General features: G+C 43.9%; 1 protein-coding gene across 1 annotated transcript in view; it reads right to left on the bottom strand.

Moving 5' to 3' along the window:
• Positions 1-21,457, bottom strand: part of DCLK3 (doublecortin like kinase 3) — a 75,241-nt gene that overhangs the window by 13,023 nt on the left and 40,761 nt on the right. The window contains exon 2 of the mRNA XM_029589709.1: positions 17,209-19,106. Coding sequence (XP_029445569.1) covers positions 17,209-19,106 — 1,898 coding nt within the window. The remainder of the gene's footprint in view (positions 1-17,208; positions 19,107-21,457) is intronic.

Here is a 21,457-nt window from a genome sequence, read left to right as displayed (position 1 = left end):
GAGTGCTTGGTTCTTGCAGATGGGATTCCCTGCCCCAGGGATCTGCAAAGTATACTTAAGAGCCAAATATTGTCATCAAGATTGGTTATTTTTACCATGCCAAAAAGAAAGAGACGGTAAAGACTGACTTGTGTCGTACCCTTACATAGGGGGTTCAGGCAATACAATCAGCAATAGATAAACATTGGCATATTTTAAGCAGCTGCACCCTGAGTTTGCATCATCTCAGAGATTTTCTTTTTCTCGTGGTGCCAGCTTGCATGATAGATAGGTCAAATTGGATTTTTAGGGAGACATGGGAGATAACTGAAAAAGAATGCTGCAGGAACAGTTTAATTTAGAACTTGGTGGGGAGAAATATAAGACAGAGGGTTATAATGAGAAATGGGGGACATTTGATGTTTAAGAAATAAGAACGCTGCAGGAGCAGTATAATATAGAATTTGTGGTTCATGGATATTAAAGAAAAAATCTTTTACAATGAAAGAACCTTAAAGCTTGCACATCACTTGATATGTGAACATTGGGGGCCAGATTTTAGTACCTACGCGCGGGCGAAGATTTGTGCACGTAACCCGGTGCGCACAAATCTATGCCCAAATTTATAACATGCGTGCACACATTCTCCCCTCTCTCTCACACACATTCTCTCTCACCGGCATCCCCCCCCCTGTGCTCTCTCACACCCTCCTGCTCTCTCTCACCCTCCCCTCCCCTCATATAGGCTCCCTCTCTGAAATCCCTTTGCAAAGGCTCTGTCTCACACATACACAATCCCTTCGCACAGGCTAGCACCCTCACATACACACGATCCTTTTTTCATACACACGAGCTCCCAATCTCTCACATACACACTCCTTCACAATCTCCTCATATAGGCTCCCTCTCTCTGAAACCCACACTCAAGCATCCCCCCAGCCTCCCTCTCTTACCTCCCATGCTCTCTTTCACCCTCCCCTCCCCCACACACCTCCCCTCATATAGGCTCCCTCTCTGAACCTCACACTCAAGGATCCCCCCACTCCCTCTCTTACCAACCAAGCTGTATCTCACCCTCCCCTTCCCCACACCCCCTCCCCTCTCTCACACACACATTCTCTCTCACCGGCATCCCCCCATGCGCTCACTCACACCCTCCTGCTCTCTCTCACCCTCCCCTCCCCGACACACATTCTCTCTCATCGGCATGCCGCGGGACGCGCTCCATTCACGGCGAAGATGAAGGCCTGGCATGCAATGAAAAGGGAAGGCTCCCAGGTCCCGTGGGATACTCTCTGTTTGCAGCGAAGATGAAGGCCCGGGCGCACCGTTTGCGGCACATGGGGACCTTCCCTTTTTACCATGAACGGCGCGCTGGGCCTTTATCTTCGCCGCAAACGGAGCGTGTCCCGTGTGCCGCGGGACGCGCTCCGTTTGCGGCATGCCGGGGTCTCCTCTGCTATTTTCTGCACAGAATTCCCCCAGGAGGCCCACCGATCTTCCTACTTGGGGGGGAGGGGGAGGATGCAGAAGCTGTGCACGGCGCTTCCACTCCCCCACCAAACAGGAAGATTGGTGGGCCATACGGCCGCAGGACCGCTTCCCCCTGTGTGCCATGCAAATGCATGGAATGGCACACCGGGCCTGGGTCCTCCTCTTTGCCGTCATGGGGATAGGATCCCGCGACGGCCTTGCAGTTCCGGTGCCAGTTGGGTGGGGCTAGGTCCAAATTGGGAGGGAAGCTGCCCACCCAGGCCCACCCGTGGCTACGCCACGGGAGGGAAGAGGGTAAGGTGAAGAACCATAAGACAATGTTCTCAGTGATAGGAGCCAAATTATAGAATTCGCACCTAATGAAGTTCGGCAAGAAAACTATTTATTGTTCAGAAAGAAAGACCTGGCTTTTTAAGAAAAGTGGAGGTGATGGGTCACATGCAGTGAAAGACAATGAGTAGTAATTCAGCTTTATGTTAAAAGCGGAGGAAAGGAAATGGAATGTTAAAATGTGAGAGAATTTTCAGTATCAGTAAGAGTAAGGAAATATGTGTTTTAATTGAGGAGGTGAGGTCTGCGTACCATGGGCGTCTTGGCCATTCCGGGGCTACTAGTAGAACTAGTCCCCTGTGGTGTTCTATCTTGCGGATGACCTTGCTCAGTAGTGGCCATGGGGGGAAGGCGTACAGTAAGACTTCCTCTGGCCAGGTCTGGATGAGGACATCGATCCCTTGGGAGTGTGGCTCTCATCTGAAGCTGAAGAACCTGGGGACTTGGGCACTGAGGTAGGTGGCCAGTAGATCCAAGGCTGGTAGACCCCAGCAATTGACAATCAGTTGGAAGGCTGTGGTCGACAGCGTCCATTCCCCCGGGTCTAGGCTCTTTCTGCTGAGGAAATCTGCTGAGATGTCTTTTCCTGCTATGTGGGAGGCCGAGATCCCTTGTAGGTTTATCTCCCCCATGTCATGAGGGGATCTATCTCCAGGGACACCTGCTGGCTCCTGGTTCCTCCCTGGCGGTTGATGTAGGCCACCACTGTGGCGTTGTCCATTACTTGAATTGCTTTGCCACAGAGTCTATGGCTGAATTGCAGGCAAGCTAGTCTGACTGCTCGAGCTTCCAGGCGGTTTATGTTCCATCCTGCTTCTTCCTTGCTCCATTGTCCCTGGGCTGTCAGTTCCTGACAGTGGGCTTCCCACTCTCACAGGCTCGCATCTGTGGTGAGCAAGATCTAGTTCGGTGGGGATAGGTTTACTCCTCTGCTTAGATGGTCTTCCTGTAGCCACCACTGAAGCTGAGAACGTACCTCTGCTGGTAGTTAGAGGCGAATTGAGTAGTCCAGGGACAGAGGGTTCCAGCGTGAGAGCAAGGACTGCTGGAGCGGTCACATGTGGGCCCTTGCCCATGGAATGACCTCCAGGTCTGATGCCATGAGGCCTAAGACTTGAAGATAGTCCCATACTCTGGGGCGCAAACTGGTCATCAATCGTCGTAGCTGTTCCATCAGCTTCCTTCTCCTCGGGGGAGGAAGAAATACTTTGTTCTGTTTGGTGTCGAACTGGGCCTCCAGCTACTCCAGAGACTGGGAGGACTGCAGACTGCTCTTGCCCGTGTTCACGACCCAACCAAGGTGACTTTGCTAGTCAGCTGCTGTCTCTCTTCCGAAGACTTCGCCCTGATCAGCCAGTCATCTAGGTAAGGGTGTACCAAGACTCCTTCCTTCCTTAGTGTTGCTGCCACGACCACCATAATTCTGGAGAATGTTCTTGGGGCGGTTGCCAGGCTGATGGGTAGCGCTCGGAACTGGTAATGGTGACCCGGTATCGCAAGGCATAGAAAACGCTGGTGCTCTTGATGGACTGGAATGTGAAGGTAGGCTTCGGAGAGATCCAGGGAGGTCAGGAATTCCCCTGGTTGTACTGCCATTATTATAGAGCGAAGGGTTTCCATGCGGAAGTGTAGTAACCGCAGATGACTGTTGATGTTCTTTAGGTCCAAGATGGGCCGGAATGAGCCTTCCTTCTTGGGAACGATAAAATAGATGGAATAGCGCCCCATATTTTGTTGGTGCGCAGGAACCGGAGTTATTGCCTTCAGATTGAGTAATCTTGTCAGAGTGGCTTCCATTGTCAATCTCTTGGTATGGGAGTGGCAAGGTGACATCATAAATTTGTCCTGAGGGATGCTGTGGAACTCCAGGGAGTAACCTTCTTGGATGATGTTTAGCACCCATCTTTGGTAAAAGAGGGAAAGTCGACCTCCTATTTCCTCTTCCCATGGATGGATTGGCCCCATCTCATTGGGGGGCATGGCTGGAGCCTGCCCCCGGGCCTGTTCCTCTCTTGGTCTGTTGGTTCTGAAAGGACTGGGGCCTTCCAGAAGGACAGGGTGCTTAGAACTGTGAGTTCCTGTAAGGTCTAAAGCATTGAGAACTTCTGCCCCTGGCTCTTCTGGGTAAGGGGTGCTGGGATCTTTTTCCCTTGTCTTCCGGTAGCTGAGGCAATGGGGATTCGCCCCCACTTGTTGGCTAACTTTTACAATTCGCTTCCAAATAGGAGAGATCCTTTAAAGGGCATTCTTGTGAGATTATCTTTAGAGGTCGCGACAGCAGACCAAGTTCGAGTCATATCTGTCTTCTGGCTACCACTACTGAGGCTACTCCTCTGGCTGAGGTACGCACTAGGTTTGAGCTTGCGTCCGTCAGGAAGGCTGCTGAGGTTGCATCATCTTGCCAGTATACATTCCAGGGTTATTTGCCTCTCTTGAGAGGAGCAAGCAGGAACGTGCCACCAGTGCGCAGCAGGAACATAAGAACATAAGAAATTGCCATGCTGGGTCAGACCAAGGGTCCATCAAGCCCAGCATCCTGTTTCCAACAGAGGCCAAAACCAGGCCACAAGAACCTGGCAATTACCCAAGTACTAAGAAGATCCCATACTACTGATGCAATTAATAGCAGTGGCTATTCCCGAAGTAAAATTGATTAATAGCCATTAATGGACTTCTCCTCCAAGAACATTTCGAAACCTTTTTTGAACCCAGCTACCCTAACTGCACTAACCACATCCTCTGGCAACAAATTCCAGAGCTTTATTGTGCGTTGAGTGAAAAAGAATTTTCTCTGATTAGTCTTAAATGTGCTACTTGCTAACTTCATGGAGTGCCCCCTAGTCCTTCTATTATTCGAAAGTGTAAATAACCGAGCCACATCTACTCGTTCAAGACCTCTCATGATCTTAAAGACCTCTATCATATCCCGCCTCAGCCATCTCTTCTCCAAGCTGAACAGCCCTAACCTCTTCAGCCTTTCCTCACAGGGGAGATGTTCCATCCCCTTTATCATTTTGGTTGCCCTTCTCTGTACCTTCTCCATTGCAACTATATCTTTTTTGAGATGCGGCGACCAGAATTGTACACAGTATTCAAGGTGCAGTCTCACCATGGAGCGATACAGAGGCATTATGACATTTTCCATTCTATTAACCATTCCCTTCCTAATAATTCCTAACATTCTATTTGCTTTTTTGACTGCTGCAGCACACTGAGCTGACAATTTTAAAGTATTATCCACTATGATGCCTAGATCTTTTTCCTGGGTGGTAGCTCCTAATATCGAACCTAACATCATGTAACTACAGCAAGGGTTATTTTTCCCTATATGCAACACCTTGCACTTGTCCACATTAAATTTCATCTGCCATTTGAATGCCCAATCTTCCAGTCTTGCAAGGTTCTCCTATAATGTATCACAGTCTGTTTGTGATTTAACTACTCTGAATAATTTTGTATCATCCGCAAATTTGATAACCTCACTCATCGTATTCCTTTCCAGATCATTTATATATATATTGAAAAGCACCGGTCCAAGTACAGATCCCTGAGGCACTCCACTGTTTACCCTTTTCCACTGAGAAAATTGACCATTTAATCCTACTCTCTGTTTCCTGTCTTTTAACAAGTTTGTAATCCACGAAAGGACATCGCCTCCTATCCCATGACTTTTTAGTTTTCGTAGAAGCCTCTCATGAGGGACTTTGTCAAACGCCTTCTGAAAATCCAAATACACTACATCTACCAGTTCACCTTTATCCACGTTTATTAACCCCTTCAAAAAAATGCAGATTTGTTAGGCAAGACTTCCCTTGGGTAAATCCATGTTGACTGTGTCCCATTAAATCATGTCTTTCTATATGCTCTACGATTTTGATCTTGAGAATAGTTTCCACTATTTTTCCCGGCACGGAAATCAGGCTCACTGGTCTTTAGTTACCCGGATCGCCCCTGGAGCCTTTTTTAAATATTGGGGTTACATCGGCCACCCTCCAGTCTTCAGGTACAATGGATGATTTTAATGATAGGTTACAAATTTTAACTAATAGATCAGAAATTTCATTTTTTAGTTCCTTCAGAACCCTAGGATGCATACCATCCGGTCCAGGTGATTTGCTACTCTTTAGTTTGTCAATCTGGCCTACTACATATTCCAGGTTCACAGTGATTTCGTTCAGTTCGTCTGACTCATCACCCCTGAAAACCATCTCCGGAACTGGTATCTCCCCAACATCCTCATTAGTAAACACGGAGGCAAAGAATTAATTTAGTCTTTCTGCAATGGCCTTATCTTCCCTAAGAGCCCCCATCTAATGGTCCAACTGACTCCCTCACAGGTTTTTTTGCTTTGGATATATTTTTAAAAGTTTTTATTATGAGTTTTTGCCTCTATGGCCAACTTCATTTCAAATTCTCTTGTCACCTGTCTTATCAATGTTTTACACTTACCTTGACAATACTTATGTTTTATCCTATTTTCTTCAGATGGATCCTTCTTCCAATTTTTGAAGGATTTTTTTTGGCTAAAATAGCCTCTTTCACCTCACCTTTTAACCATGACGGTAATCATTTTGCCTTCCTTCCACCTTTCTTAATGCGCGGAATACATATGGACTGCGCCTCTAGGATTGTATTTTTAAACAATGTCCAAGCCTGTTGAACACTTTTAACCTATGCAGCTGCACCTTTCAGTTTTTTTCTATTTTCCTCTTTTTATCAAAGTTTCCCTTTTTTAAATTTAGTGTTAGAGCTACAGATTTACTTATTGTCCCCCGTCCAGTTATTAGTTTAAATTTGATCATGTTATCATCACTGTTGCCAAGTGGCTCCACCACCGTTACTTCTCTCACCAAATCTTGCGTTCCACTAAGAATTAAATCTAAAATAGCTCCCTCTCTTGTTGGTTCCTGAACCAATTGCTCCATGAAGCAATCATTTATTACATCCAGGAACTTTATGTCTCTAGCAAGTCCTGATGTTACATTTACCCAGTCAATATTAGGGTAATTGAAATCTCATAATATGTTGTATGCAAGATTTTTTCTTCTATGTGCAATATTTCATATAAGTTAATTTATATGTGGGACCATCATAACACCCACGGTATACAAGCAAGTTAGCTTATATTTTAACCGCTATGGGTCATGTTTAATCATCGGTCCAAGTCTTTCCTTTAATTAGCAACTATACGTTTTTTGTGAGTTTTTCTAAAATTAATGTGGAACGGTACTTCCCTTATTTGTGGGTGTTGCCGCACTTCAGAGGTTCAGTCCCTTGTTGATGGCGCTACCGCGCTTTGAAGATCCAATTCAGCGCTACCGCACTTCAATGATTTAAGGAGTCCAGTCCGACGTACGTTTTGCAAAGCTGCTTCAGGGACTGCAACAGACGTGAATCTCCAGGACTATCCGCTGAGAAGTTTAGTTTTTTTCGTATCCACACTATTGTTCAGTTTCATTCTAAAAGAAGCAAATTCACATGTTTCATAGCAAACTATTTTTACATTTTTTGCCGCACATAATTCTAAATTTCCAAGAAGGAAGAACACACATCCCTTGGTTATGAATCGAAAAACGTAGTCTCACCAAACCTTGCCACCTTTGCCTCTTGTCGGCGTCTGAACAAGGCTACCGCGAGAATACTACTGATTATATGTGATTTATCAACTTACACCTGTGTGTCTGATTTGACTGACGAGCGGTATTCACATGAAGTGAATCCACTCAATCTCCCTATTAAGCCCATGGGGGTTCACTGTATGTAATTGGTGAATCCAACGTTGTTCACATTGGTAGAGACGTTTGATTCTGTCTCCATGTCTCCAATGTGCCGCCACTATTTCCAAAATAGTCCATTTAATTTCAGAAAAGGCATGATGGTATTCTGTAAAATGAGCCACAAGAGGTTTCTCAATTCTACATGTTTTCAAACAACATTTATGTTCTATTAGTCTAGTGCGAACCTGACGCTTGGTCATGCCCACGTAAATAAGTGGGCATGGACAAAAAATTGCATAAACCACAAAAAAGGTTTTACAGGTGGCATGGGGTAATAATACAGTAATACCTGATGGTGTCTGTATTGTGGTCTGTGGTGATTTTAAGGCACAGTAAGAACAGTTAGTGCAACTAATGGCATCTGCTGTCATTGCTGGTGGTTTATAAAAGCTGGAGTAAACCACATGATCTTTGATATTCCTACCTCTTGAATACGCCATGCGAATAGGTTCTTTGAACAAGGGGTGGATATCTTGAAGGACTGTCCAATGTCTCCGAATAGCTTGACTGATGATTGGGGATGCCAGTGTGTGCCTCATAACCAGCATCTGTGGGTTTGATTCCTCAGGATCTTTTTGTAAAAATAAAAAATCTCTGTTGCAGTAAAGAGCCCTTCGATATGCCTTTTTGACACACGACACCGGATACCCTCGTTGTAAAAATCGTTCTGCCAATTGTTGGGCCTGTTGTTTGAACTCAGAATGATCAGTACACAAGCGCCATATACGCATAAATTGGCTTACAGGAAGATTGTATTTAAAGGTACTAGGGTGGAAGCTGTCAAAATGCACCAAATTGTTGCGATCATTAGGTTTGCGGTATAGAGTCGTGATTACCGAATCTTGAGATCTAGTGATGAGGATGTCCAAGTATGCTACTTGTTGCTGGTGAAAGTTTATAGTAAATTTGAGACATGAATTGAGAGTATTCAACCAGGCATGAAATTCTAACAGGGATGACTGGGACCCTTCCCACACAATAAAAATATCATCAATATACCTTTTCCAATGTTTAAAGTGTGCCAACCACTGATTCTGGTGGATATATTGTTTCTCAAACGCTGTAACAAACAAGTTTGCTACATCTGGTGCCATTGCAGCCCCCATTGCAGTTCCACATATTTGTAGAAAAAATTTGTCTTGAAACATGAAGTAGTTATGACTTAATACTAAATGTAAAAGTTCAATAATGAAGGAAGTAGGACTGCGTTGTGGTGGTGAGCGATTTTTTAGTACTGAAGCGATGACTGTAAGTAATTCTTCCTGCGGAATAACTGTATAAAGAGATTCAATATCCATGGTGACTAGTAAACTATCGTTGGTCAAGGTAATGGTAGACAAAAATTGGAGCATGCAGGACGTATCCTTGATGTATGATGGTGCTTGTGATACATAGGGCTGTAAAATTTTATCCAAAAAAATTGAAATATGTTCAAGCACTGATTCTTTGGCCGAGACAATCGGTCTTCCCTGGGAGTTATCCAGGTTCTTGTGAATTTTGGGTATGATGTACATTACAGGGATTCTGGGATGTTTATTAATGAGAAATTCACATTCACTATTGGTGAGGAACCCCAAATCATGACCACGTTCCACGATTTGTGTTACCTCGGCTAAAATGCTATCCGTGGGATCTGTGCTAAGTTCCTGATAAAAATACGTGTTGGAAAGTTGACGTTGTACTTCCTGCATATCTAAGGGCTCTTTACTCCAACAGAGATTTTTTATTTTTACAAAAAGATCCTGAGGAATCAAACCCACAGACACTGGTTATGAGGCACACACTGGCATCCCCGATCATCAGTCAAGCTATTCGGAGACATTGGACAAGCCTTCAAGATATCCACCCCTTGTTCAAAGAACCTATTCGCATGGCGTATTCAAGAGGTAGGAATATCAAAGATCATGTGGTTCACTCCAGCTTTTATAAACCACCAGCAATGACAGCAGATGCCATTAGTTGCACTAACTGCTCTTACTGTGCCTTAAAATCACCACAGACCACGATACAGATACCACCAGGTCGTACTACATTATTACCCTGTGCCACCTGTAAAACCTCTTTTGTGGTTTATGCAATTTTTTGTCCATGCCCACTTATTTATGTGGGCATGACCAAGCGTCAGGTTCGCACTAGACTAACAGAACATAAATGTTGTTTGAAAACAGGTAGAATTGAGGAACCTCTTGTGGCTCATTTTAAAGAAATATCATCATGCCTTTTTTGAAATTAAATGGACTATTTTGGAAATAGTGGCGGCACATTGGAGACGTGGAGACAGAATCAAATGTCTCTACCAATGTGAACAACGTTGGATTCACCAATTACATACAGTGAACCCCCATGGGCTTAATAGGGAGACTGAGTGGATTCACTTCATGTGAATACCGCTCGTCAGTCAAATCAGACACACAGGTGTAAGTTGATAAATCACAAATAATCAGTAGTATTCTCGCGGTAGCCTTGTTCAGACGCCGACAAGAGGAAAAGGCGGCAAGGTTTGGTGAGTCTACATTTTTCGATGCATAACCAAGGGATGTGTGTTCTTCCTTCTTGGAAATTTAGAATTATGTGCGGCAAAAAATGTAAAAATAGTTTGCTATGAAACATGTGAATTTGCTTCTTTTAGAATGAAACTGAACGATAGTGTGGATACGAAAAAAACTAAACTCAGCGGATAGTCCTGGAGATTCATGTCTGTTGCAGTCCCTGAAGCAGCTTTGCGAAACGTATGTCGGACTGGACTCCTTAAATCATTGAAGCTTGGTAGCGCTTAATTGGATCTTCAAAGCGCGGTAGCGCCATCAACAAGGACTGAACCTCTGAAGTGCGGCAGCACCCACAAATAAGGGAAGTACCGTTCCACATTAATTTTAGAAAAACTCACAAAAAAAGTAAAAATGTATAGTTGCTAAAGGAAAGACTTGGACCGATGAATCTGTGGGCCCACCAGCATCCATCAATTTGAGGAGCCAGACAGCTGGTACAGGGGGCCCTATCAACATGAGGAGCTGGAATGTAGCTGCCTAAGCAGGGCTGCTTCTGTCATGGTGCCCTGCTGAGGGGCAGGGGTGCTACTGTAATGGTCTATAGGGGCTTCAACAATAGGAACAGACTTCTACATCCAGAGGGTGCACATCCCACAAATCTGCTGCTTCTGTGGCCCTGCAAGAGAAAGAAAAAGGAAATGAGTAGGGAAAGGGGATGGGAGGATGAAAGATTGGCAGACAGGTTAAGAGAGGATTATGGAGGGTTAGGATAGGGCAATAAAATAGGTAAAAAGGTGGGATGTGGGATATGAATGAATAATAGATGAAGATTGAGGGGAGATGGTGTATCGTGAAGTTATGATAGAATAAAGAGACAGGTTGAGGAGAGGGATGGACAGAAGTAACATGGAAGAGAAAAGCTATCAGAAAGACTGCATGATGGTGTAGTCTGCCAGGATGTGGGCCCCAAAGTCAAGTGTAGGCTGTGTACAGTCAAGATTAGATTGGCGGGTTATAACCAAAGCAGGAATAGGGTGTCCTCTGTTTTGGCCACCTTCCCCTCGGGTTGAGCCCTCCGGTGCTGGTGGCCAGCAGGATTTGGACAACAGGAAATGCCAGGCATACAAGGATGAACTCAAACCTAGAGATATGAAGGTACCCACAGAAAAAGGGCAGAACAGATGAAGAAACCAGGAGATGGAAAAATGGCCATAGAAGTGGTTTAGGATCATTGCAGAAACATAGAATACCTGAAGCAAAGTAGGACCAGAACAGGAATACAGGATACATAAAGCAATCTAGGATAAAATATGAACAAGAAATGGCCTGAAAGTAGGACCAAATGTAAGACCACAAAGTAGGGCCAAACAGGGCACAAATCTAAGACTACGAAGTAGCACCAATACTTGGACTAAGCTCTGTAAAGTGCAGACTATAAAGCTGAAATATAACTAAATCCCAAAAGGAACAAGATGACTACCAGCAGGAGGTACAGGTCATAGAGCTGGAAGGACTAACCAGAGTGTTAGCAGACTATAGAGTTGGGAGGACTAGACAGATAGTCCAAGAGGCCCATCGAGACCTTCTGCTGGCAGGAAGCAAGAATTGCCCAACAGATTCTCACAGACTGAATGAGCGATAGAGAAAGACTTACTATCTATCTGTGCTTCTGCTATGGCAGTACATAGCCCATACTGCAGGCATGAGTCACTTCTGGTTAAGTTGCTTTAACACTATCTCAACCCCTCTTGCTTTCTTACTTTGGGTATCTCTACTGGAGAAGGACGCCATGTAATTGTGGGTGGGAATCTGGATGTTGGCTTTGGGTCCTACATTTTGCTATGAAGTCCAGAAAAATCTGTATCTAACTCTGGTCTGAAACAGTTTCCAGCAGGAAAGAAGGATTGTTTTGCCACAAGGTGAGAATGCAGCACAGTCCTCATTTGACTTCCCCTCCAATGAGTGGAAATGCATTCAATTAGAGTTTAAAACATATTTATTCAAATGCACCCATTCACTATTTTTGATCTGGTAAGAAAAGTCTTAATATACGTTTTAGGAAAAATGTCCTCAGGGATTGGGATGCATGCAAAGAAATCTGTTAGTACCACAGTTTTCTGTGTGGAGAAGTATGAGGATACTCCAAATTTCCCTCTCCAATATTCAGTCTTTACTAAGCAATCCACAGTAGTAATTTCCAGGCAATACCAGACTTATTAAGGAATTGCTGAGAAGGAAGACTGTTCCTGGGATTACCACAATGAGATCTTAAACTCATCAGGAGCCACCCAGTTTGCTTGGAATATCATGGTCATCAGCCATATGCAATGCTTTACCTGCAAAATATGCCCAGATGCTGCTAAGCTTGGTTGCTAGAAGATGACCATATGTGTCCTTCACCAGAGTATACAGAGCTTGGGATGACCAAACTCATTTTTAAATTTATTTACTGAACAAGTTATAACAAAGAAAACGCTAACAACTTGAACCTAATCTGATCCTCCCACTGGCCATGATATTTTTGAGTTGCTCTTCGTAACAACATAAAACAGTCAATATTATATGTGAACAGCATGAGTGGCTGCTGCTGATACCTGGGAAGTAATTAAACACAGAGAGGTAGATTTTAATATATGCATGTGCATGCATGTGTGCGTGCTTCCTGGCATGCACACATGGATGTGCCGATTTTATAAGATGCGTGCACCAGCATGCGCATATTATAAAATTGGCAGGCTGCGTGCACATGTGCCGGATTTTGTAATCCGCACGCACCTGCATCAGATTTTGTAATCCGTGCACACATGCAAGGGGGGTAGAATTATGCAAAATTTGCGTGGCGACGCATCCCGGCCTTCCCCAGTTCCCTCCCAGTCCCAGGAGCGGACTGGGAGGAAACTTTCCTATCCCCTACTCTAACCTCCCTTCTCCTTCCCCTCTCCTCCCCAACCCCTAATTCCTACCTTTTTCCGTTTTCATTTTAGTGTTCCCCAACTTACTTCAGGGCCCGACCTGAAGTAAGTTACATGTGCCGGCAGCTGGCTGGTGCGCAAGGCTCCGGGACAGTGATCAATGTCGCTGTCCTGGCCCGTCCCACCCCTCTCCCCGGCCCGCTCCTTGGAAGAGACCTGGTTCTTGTGCGCGTAATGGGGGTTACGCACACGGTGCGTGCAAGGCCCGGCCTTGCGTGTAACCCCCATTTTCCCCACACACATCTTTTTAAAATTGACCCGATAGTGTGGTATTGTTACCACCTTCTGTCCTGTACAGTATACAGCCTTGTTTCAATGAAACCAAGATCTGAAGGACCTTGGGACTTAGGAAAGCAGGTAAGGCCCCAAAGAGATCTTAAACTTGGAAAAACAGGGCCATAACTAGGGGTAGATGAGATGAGCAGCTGACCAGGGTACAAAACCCTCAGGGGGGCAGAAAAATGATTAAAATGCAAGTGTAGGCCAGCATAGTAACATAGTAAAATATGGAAGATAAAGACCCAAATGGTTCATCTAGTGTGTCCAGCAAAATATTTAGGGTTATAATTGCAGCTCTGTGCAGGTTATCTGTGTCCACTCCATAGTGTTACAACTACCGTGTCATGCAGGTTATCCCCATGGCTACCAGTAGAGTTGTAACTGCCACTCCATGTAAGTCACTTCCATGCAGAAATATTGCATCTAAGTTACTGGAGATTACCCCTGAATCTTCTTTTCCATTCTCTAGCCACTAGGGAGCCTCTGTGTTTATCTTAAATTCCATGACCATTCTTATCTCCACCACCTGTTCCCTAAGGGCATTCCATGCATCTACTACTCTTTCCATGAATAAATGCTTCCTGACACTGCTCCTGAGTCTACCCGTTTGGAGTTTCATATCAGGACCCCTAGTTCTACAGCTTCTTTTCCAATGGAAGTATTTAAGTCTATACTGTATCTCCCCTATCTCTCCTCTCCTCTAGTACAACAAGTCCTCTGGTCTCATCTAATAAATCTTCTGATGCAGAACCCACACTATTTTGGTTGTCTTTCTCTGGACCGCTTCCATCCTGTCTCTATCCTTTTTGAGATATGGTCTCCAGAACTGAACACATTATTCCAGCTGAAGCGTCACCAACAACCTATACAGGGGCATTATCACCTTCTTTATCCTGCTGGTTATGTCTTTCTCTATGCAATCCAGCATTCTTTTGGCCTCAGTCACCACCTTGTCACATTGCTTTGCTATCTTCAGATCATCAGTCATTATTATCCTTAGGTCTCTCTTCTGGTCTGTGCACATCCGTTTCTCGCACCCCTCCATCATGTAAATGTTTGGATTACTGCATTCCAAACATATGACTCTGCACTTCCTTGCATTGAATCCCAAAAACTCGATTCTCATTCTTTCTACTTCTTCAGGTTTTCTACTCTGTTGCAGATCTTAGTGTCTATCCCAAAAAGACAAACTTTTTCTTCTGACCCCTCTGCAATATCGCTAACAAATATATTGAACAAAACCAGCCCCAGAATTGATCCATGGGGCACTCCACTTATCACTCTTCTTGTCTCAAAGTAGGTTCCATTTACCACAATTTGCTATCATCCGTCAGTCCGCCAATTTGTAATCCATTCCATCACCTTGGAACCCACTCCCAGGCTTCTCATTTTTTTCATGAACCTCCCATGCAACGTTTTGCTGAAATCTTTGATCTAATTCTCTAGGCATACAATCAAACAAAAATCTAATTTGCTTCACACGACCTTCCTCTGGTAAAACTATGTTGCCTAAGATCCTGCAACCCACTGGACTGTAGATAGTTCATTATCTTTTCCTTCAGCAGATAAGTGGATGAAAAGCCAGGAAGAGTACCACTGTCCTCCTATCAGTCAGTCTAGGGGAGAAAATGGGAGACAGCAAAACAAGACTGGAGATCAGGATGGAGGAAAGAGGAGCAAAGATCAGAGCAGCATAAATATGCTTGCCTGCCTTAGGTATTAAAATGCTTATGATGATTCTATGGAAACATGCTGTTCCCTAGGAAGACCTATTTTTTATAACCCAAATCAGACTGTGGGGCCTGTGCACTAGGGGTTCATGACTGCACAAGTTTCCCAACAAATGAATTTCCACTGTCATCCAACTTCTGCAGTATTGTGCATCATCCCTGGCTGTACTGCAAACAGACATATAAACCAGCCATTCAACCCATTAAAATTATGGATTTACTGGATATATCAAGTACTGTGATGATGCTCACAATCCTCATCTACAGACAATGCTGTAGCCGAGATATTGGCAACAATAGCAAGTTAGCCCACTAACGTTTGTCTTGATCTTTAATAGCAGTAAAAAAAAAAAAAGAAAAGGAAGTAAGGAAGAAAAATTGTGATCCCATCACGAGAACACAGCATCATAACTATTTTATAATAATTTGCCCTGCAAAATTCACAAACTGTTGGAGTGTTGGTACTGCCATCTCTTTAAAGAGCAGCAGTCTTTACAGGTGCCCTAACTGCACCATAAAGGCCCTTAATGAAGGCTGAATGTGCTTATGGGGCTCTGTAGGAGTTTCTACCCAAGCTTTTCCTCTCGGAGGTAGGACAAAGTACTTCTGGTACTCCTGATTTCAAAGTTCTGCTCAATCTGCACCAAGAGTATGCACAGATTTATTTATTTAGATTTTTATATTCCGCTTTTCGGCACTTCAAAGTGTACATCAAGCGGATTCTAGCAGATTCTAACTAAATGTTTTCACTTTCACTGGACACAAGATGGCGCTAAATGTAAATGTAATATTGCCTACTGACTCAGGAAAGAACTGGTTTTCATTCCATGCAATCGTTTCGGGATCAAGCAATTATCTTCCGGCACTTAACCTAGAAGATTGTTTGCATTCAGGTAAAAAATAATTTTCTACCTAGTTGAATTTCCACCATGAATATGCATGAGGTAGATTTTCATAGAGTGGAGGCAATGCATGCAAACAGATCTCATATTTATTATACAATACCAAAAACATCAAAAATTTCAAGTTAACTTACCTCGAATCGAGCCAATGGTCAATATATCATTGAACAAAGCAATTAGATATCCAAAGGTATTGTATGTTTTTGTGTTTCTGTTCCATCATCTTTTTTTAGCTGATTAAAGAGGTGAGAGTGGCAGCATGATCTAAAGTCCCCTGAGGAAGCCTGTGGCAGGAAAATTCACTGCTATTGTTTAACCCTCTCTTGGACCTCCACTGGCAGATGATCTTTTTTTTGGACAATGATAGCACAGCATAAATTCCTTTTATTTGATAGTACAGTGCAATACCATTCAGATATTAAGAACTGTACTATTCTCTTAGGAGACTGTCAACTGTTCTGCAGAGACAGCTGCGGTTTGTTGCTGTGGACCTTTTAATGATCATTCATTTGTGACAATTTATATTCTGTCTTTTGATGGTGGTCCGTGAGGCGAGTAGTATCCTTTACAGTTTTCATATTTATGCGTTAAAAGTTTTGCATAATGGTGTTTCTTTTTATATATATATATAATTTTTTGATATCTAATAAATAGAAATTTAAATTTTGTTAATTAGTATTCCTTTGATTATAGAAAAAGTTAGCACATCATTTGTTCTACTGTTTTGCAATATTACTTAATGATGGTGATATGTACGTAGCCAGGTTTATTTATATTTGTACAAAATGTCCATCATTGGTTGCAGGCCTATAGCTGAGAGCAGATTATTGGTCAGCTTTTCTCTCTGTTCGCCCTCTTCTTTCTCATCTGACCACCAATTGCATTCTTAGAAGTTTCTGCATCTCAGTAGCATTTCCAACAAGCTTTTCGCATCTGGCGGAAAGCGTGTCCTTTGAAGAGTCTCCCAACTTGGCTACCCTCAAACTAGCAGTCGTTTTCCTGCAGAATGAAGCCCCTCCAAAATAAACAGCCTGGATTCACTTTCTAAATTCAGGATTATGCTTGGCAACCTGGATGACAGCTTGTTAGCAAGAATTATTGTTCATGGAGGAGAATAATTTTAAAAGTACCCATTTCATCAACTGCGCTACAAACTGAGACGAGGAGAAGGGATAGAAGGATTTTCTTACTTCTGTCACAACTCCAAACAAACATAAAAACCCAACATTCTTAATAAATAACAATGTGGTACTCACCAAGAGGTTTTCTGGTTTGAGATCCCGATGTACAATGTTTTTGCGGTGAATATAAAGCAAAGCCTCGCAGAGGTCAGTTATCATGAGGGCTGCATTGTGCTCTGTGAATTTAACACTTTCTATAATTGCATCAAAAAGATCCCCTCCCTTCACATATTCCAGGATTAGGTAGATCTCAGTCTCTGTCTCATAATCATCTAACAACTGCACTATGTTAGGATGAGAAAGGGATCTGATGATTGAAATCTCATTTTCAATCATGTCTTCTTTCCCTTTCAGCTTGGACTTGTCAATGATTTTCATTGCGTACTGCTGATCTGCACTACGCACCCTACACTCCTTTACAACTGCAAAGTTTCCATCCCCAATGGTCTTACCAATCTCATAATAGCTCTCCACCTCAGCTCTACACTCAAAGTGCCTTGGTCTCAAAATATCCAGTCCCTGTTGCTTGTTAATAATTTCTCTTGTGGTTTCAGATCTGTCTATCGTGTCTGCTCTTATATGATCGCACTCTTGGTTGACCTCCTGTTCTCTCTCATGTGTTACCTTTTTAACCAACTCCACCTCCTCTATGTCCTCCTTCTGTAATTTTCTTTCTTTCTTTGCATCTCCATGACACCCTACTGCCCTACAAGTCTGTTTTACCCTGCAGTTACCACATTTTTCTAATCTAGGCCTATGCTTCCTGTCAGTTAGGGCCTGCTGAGGTTCCACACTGTCTTTCTTAATCTTTCTCAATTCTTTATCCAGCATTTTGTGATTTGGCACACCTTTATCCTCCCACTTTCCTACAGTCCCTTCTTGATGTGTCAGATTTTCGACAGAATCCCTACTGATGTGTTTCCAACTAGTCAGACAGTCATTGCCTTGCCATCTGACATCTTCTCCTTCCATAAGGCTTTCTTGGGACTTTCGAAACTTTGACATTTTTACCCTACTTTCTACATTATACCTTTGACACCTTCCCATTTCAAAGTCCCTATTCTCAAGTGAAACATCTGTCTGCTTTTCCACATGCAGTGTTTGCCTGGGTTGTTTCTCTTTTGTGCATTGTTCACATCTGACCGTTTCATTCAAGCTCTCTTCTAGAAGTTTATTTTCTAGATGTCCCTCTTTATTAAAGTATCTCTCTCCCTCTCTGATTTTTCCAGGTGGCTTCCCCAGCTGTCTGTTTGACCTATCCGGGCCATGTCCTCTGGCCCTCACCCTTTCTTCCCCTTTGGCGTGGCTTTGCATTTTCCCTTCATGTTTGGCTGCTGGTCTGATAGCTGGCATATCACTGCAGTTCTTGGTAATCTCTGTCTCATCAAAGTCACTATCTATATTTAGGCCCTTGTCATACAGCCTACACTTTAGCTTCTTAGACTGCTCCCAGTTTTGCTTATTTGCATCGTGATTATAGATGCTATCGGGATAAAGTTCTTCTATGACCATTTCAATGTTTTTCATTGACAGCTGGTCTCTCCCCATTGCAATAAAAGCATCATCTCCTCTGAAAAAATCAGAGATACCTCTTATCTCTTTGCCCTCAAGGCTATAAAGTTTTCTGACGCGGTCATTCTTCCAGCGTGGGAAGCCCAGTGCTTCTGATATGTCGGCAATCAACTGTTCAAATGTCTGTACCGACCGCCTGTTGAGGAGCAAAGTGATCTTCCTAAGTGTGTGGCCTCCTGGTTTCACCACAGTCACAATCCTGGGCTTCACAGGGCTGTTCTCAGAGTGGATGGTATGGAAACCATTATGAGAGTTGAAATACGGTGAATAGTAACTGTTGGATCCCAAAACTGATTTTCCAAAATTTACACGGCTCATAGGTGGACATGTTACTTGGTGCCTTCTGTTCACTGCCCTTGTGCTGATACTGTGGTAGTGGTGACCAAACAGAAGACCTTGTCCTGAAAAAAAAGGAAAAGAGTTTTAGAATTATGTTTTTCCCCAATGATTTCATTTGTTCTTTTCACAGAAAAGCTTGTACACTTTGAAAACACTGGAGGAAGGGAGGAACGTACAAATCCCTGCTATTTGCTTGTCAGATGCCCTACTGTAGAGTGTGAGATTAATATCACATGACTATGATAAAGAATATAAAATGTGGCAAATACTTTTAGCTTTTGTTAGCAACTGCTATGTGTTTAGTATATGCAAACAGTCCTTCCTGACATACACCTAACACATTTTTTTCCTTAGGTAGATTGTGGAGGGAGCTGATATGTGGTTTGTTCAAGCCTAGTTAGATTTTGAAACTAAAGAAATAATAATGCAGTATATCTTGTACTTTTCAATAGCAGAAGGAAACAGAAAGAAAATATTATTACAAAAAAGTGTTCATTCATTCATTCATTCAAGTGGAAATGCTTCTAGCATTTCTTGTAACTCAGATTTTGTTTTAAAAGATAAAATGTTTTTCCTTCGATAAGCAGGGCTAACTTAGCCATGATATGTGGGTAACATCATCTAGCAGCATCAAACAGACCCGTCTCTCCTAGCTAACAGAGCAAGTGTGGGAATTCCCAAGCGAACATTACCTCATAAGCTTCCTCAGTCTTTTTTCATCCGAGTACAGCACAGACGTGTACTCTGTCTATGTCTTTTCTTCAATTCTCTTCACTTTTTGGTGTTTTTTTTCATTATAAATGTGTGCCTTGCTGCCTCAGCAGGACCCCCAACAGCACTTTGCAGTGTTACCAAAAGAAGAAAAAGAGAAGTGGCGTCACTCTGCAGCTAGTGCAACTAGTGTCGAAGAAGCACCAGAGGCCACTGGCGCATGATGCATTGGCATCATCAATGCATCATGAATCAACACATGAAGCACTGGAACAGCACACTGGCACCGTTGACACATGGCACTTGATGCATGGAACATTGATACCATCCACATATGCATCATCGGCTCACACATGCTCGCCACAGTAGACGCATGAATCAATGCACTCCAAACATGCTAAGTCAGAGCAGTCGAAGCATTTGAGTCATTGAAGTGTAAGACATTGGCACCGTTGAAACTTAAAACACTGACACTGGTTTATGGTGCACTCAATGCCTGGAACCTCGGAAAATGGTGCCTTCCCACATCAATTGCATCATGTCAAATTACCGACCCAACTTTATGAAGTACTTCCAAGATCAGGAGCAGAGGGAGATATGATACCTCTACTCCCTCCATTCACTAGAACCCTTACACCAACAAAGTTGTTGGCAGAAGTTTTGTGCTTAGAGATGCCAGATCCTATATGTTCTCTGGTGCTTTCTGTTGCAATGCCGCCATGGGACAAGCCCGTGAGCGAGCGGCCTCTCACCTCCCACTGGCCCGCCACTGACGCTGCCTCTCTCCAGCGGGGGAGCTGCCGCTACCGCTGCTTTCCTCACAGCCTGGTGCTGCCGACGCTGCCTCTTTCCGGCAAGGAGCCGCCACCATTGCTGCTTTTCTAAGGGCCCAGGTGCCACTGCTGTTTCTTCCATCTTTGCGGCATGGAGCCGCTGCCGATGTGGTCCTCTCTGGCGGGGGAGCCACGATCGACCCCACACTTCATGGCTTGCAGATCCGCCACTGATTCCATCTCCTTTGCAGCAGGAACACGGTTGATGCTGCCTCCTCAGGCTCCTGCATAGGCATGCACGCTTCTCTTCAACATTTAAAGGGCCAGCGGTGGGAAAAGCCCAGTGGCCCCAACTGATGATGTCATCCCTCGTCTTTCCTGCAGCCCTATAAAAGGGCTCTCCTCCACTTCCTCGGGGCCTTCGTAAGGGAGTTCATGGTCATCCATGGTGTGTTTCCCTTCAAGATCCTCCATGGTCTTCACTTTGTTTGGATGGTCTTCATGTTCCTCGTTGATGTTCCTGATCCTCTTGTTCCTGTTTCAGTCCTGGTTCCTGGCTTCCTTGTCCCTTCAGAGCTCAGTCATGTTGCCTGGTCTGTGTTCCTGGTATCCTGCCGATTCCTTGTCCAGTCTTCTGAAACTTCGTCTCATCCGACTTTTCAATCAAGCTTCTGATATTCTGGTACTTGTTCCAAGATTAGCCTTCTGGATTCTTCCTCGTCTTTCCTCCAGGCGTGCCAGCATTGTGGTCCATGACCAGCCACAGGAGGCTATGTAGGGCACTTCCTGGCACAGGGCCTGTTTCCAAGTCCGTCTTTGCTGGATCAATTCGTCCGAGTCCTTCCTAGTTTTAGAGTTCCAAGTTCCAAGTCAAGTCTCGAATTCCTGTTCATGTTCTTAGTTCCGGGCTCGTGGAACTTGTCCAGCTA

The sequence above is a fragment of the Rhinatrema bivittatum genome, chromosome 2 (genome assembly GCF_901001135.1).
Source record: "Rhinatrema bivittatum chromosome 2, aRhiBiv1.1, whole genome shotgun sequence".
NCBI classification, from domain to species: domain Eukaryota; kingdom Metazoa; phylum Chordata; class Amphibia; order Gymnophiona; family Rhinatrematidae; genus Rhinatrema; species Rhinatrema bivittatum.
This window is presented reverse-complemented; position numbering and strand designations above follow the sequence as displayed.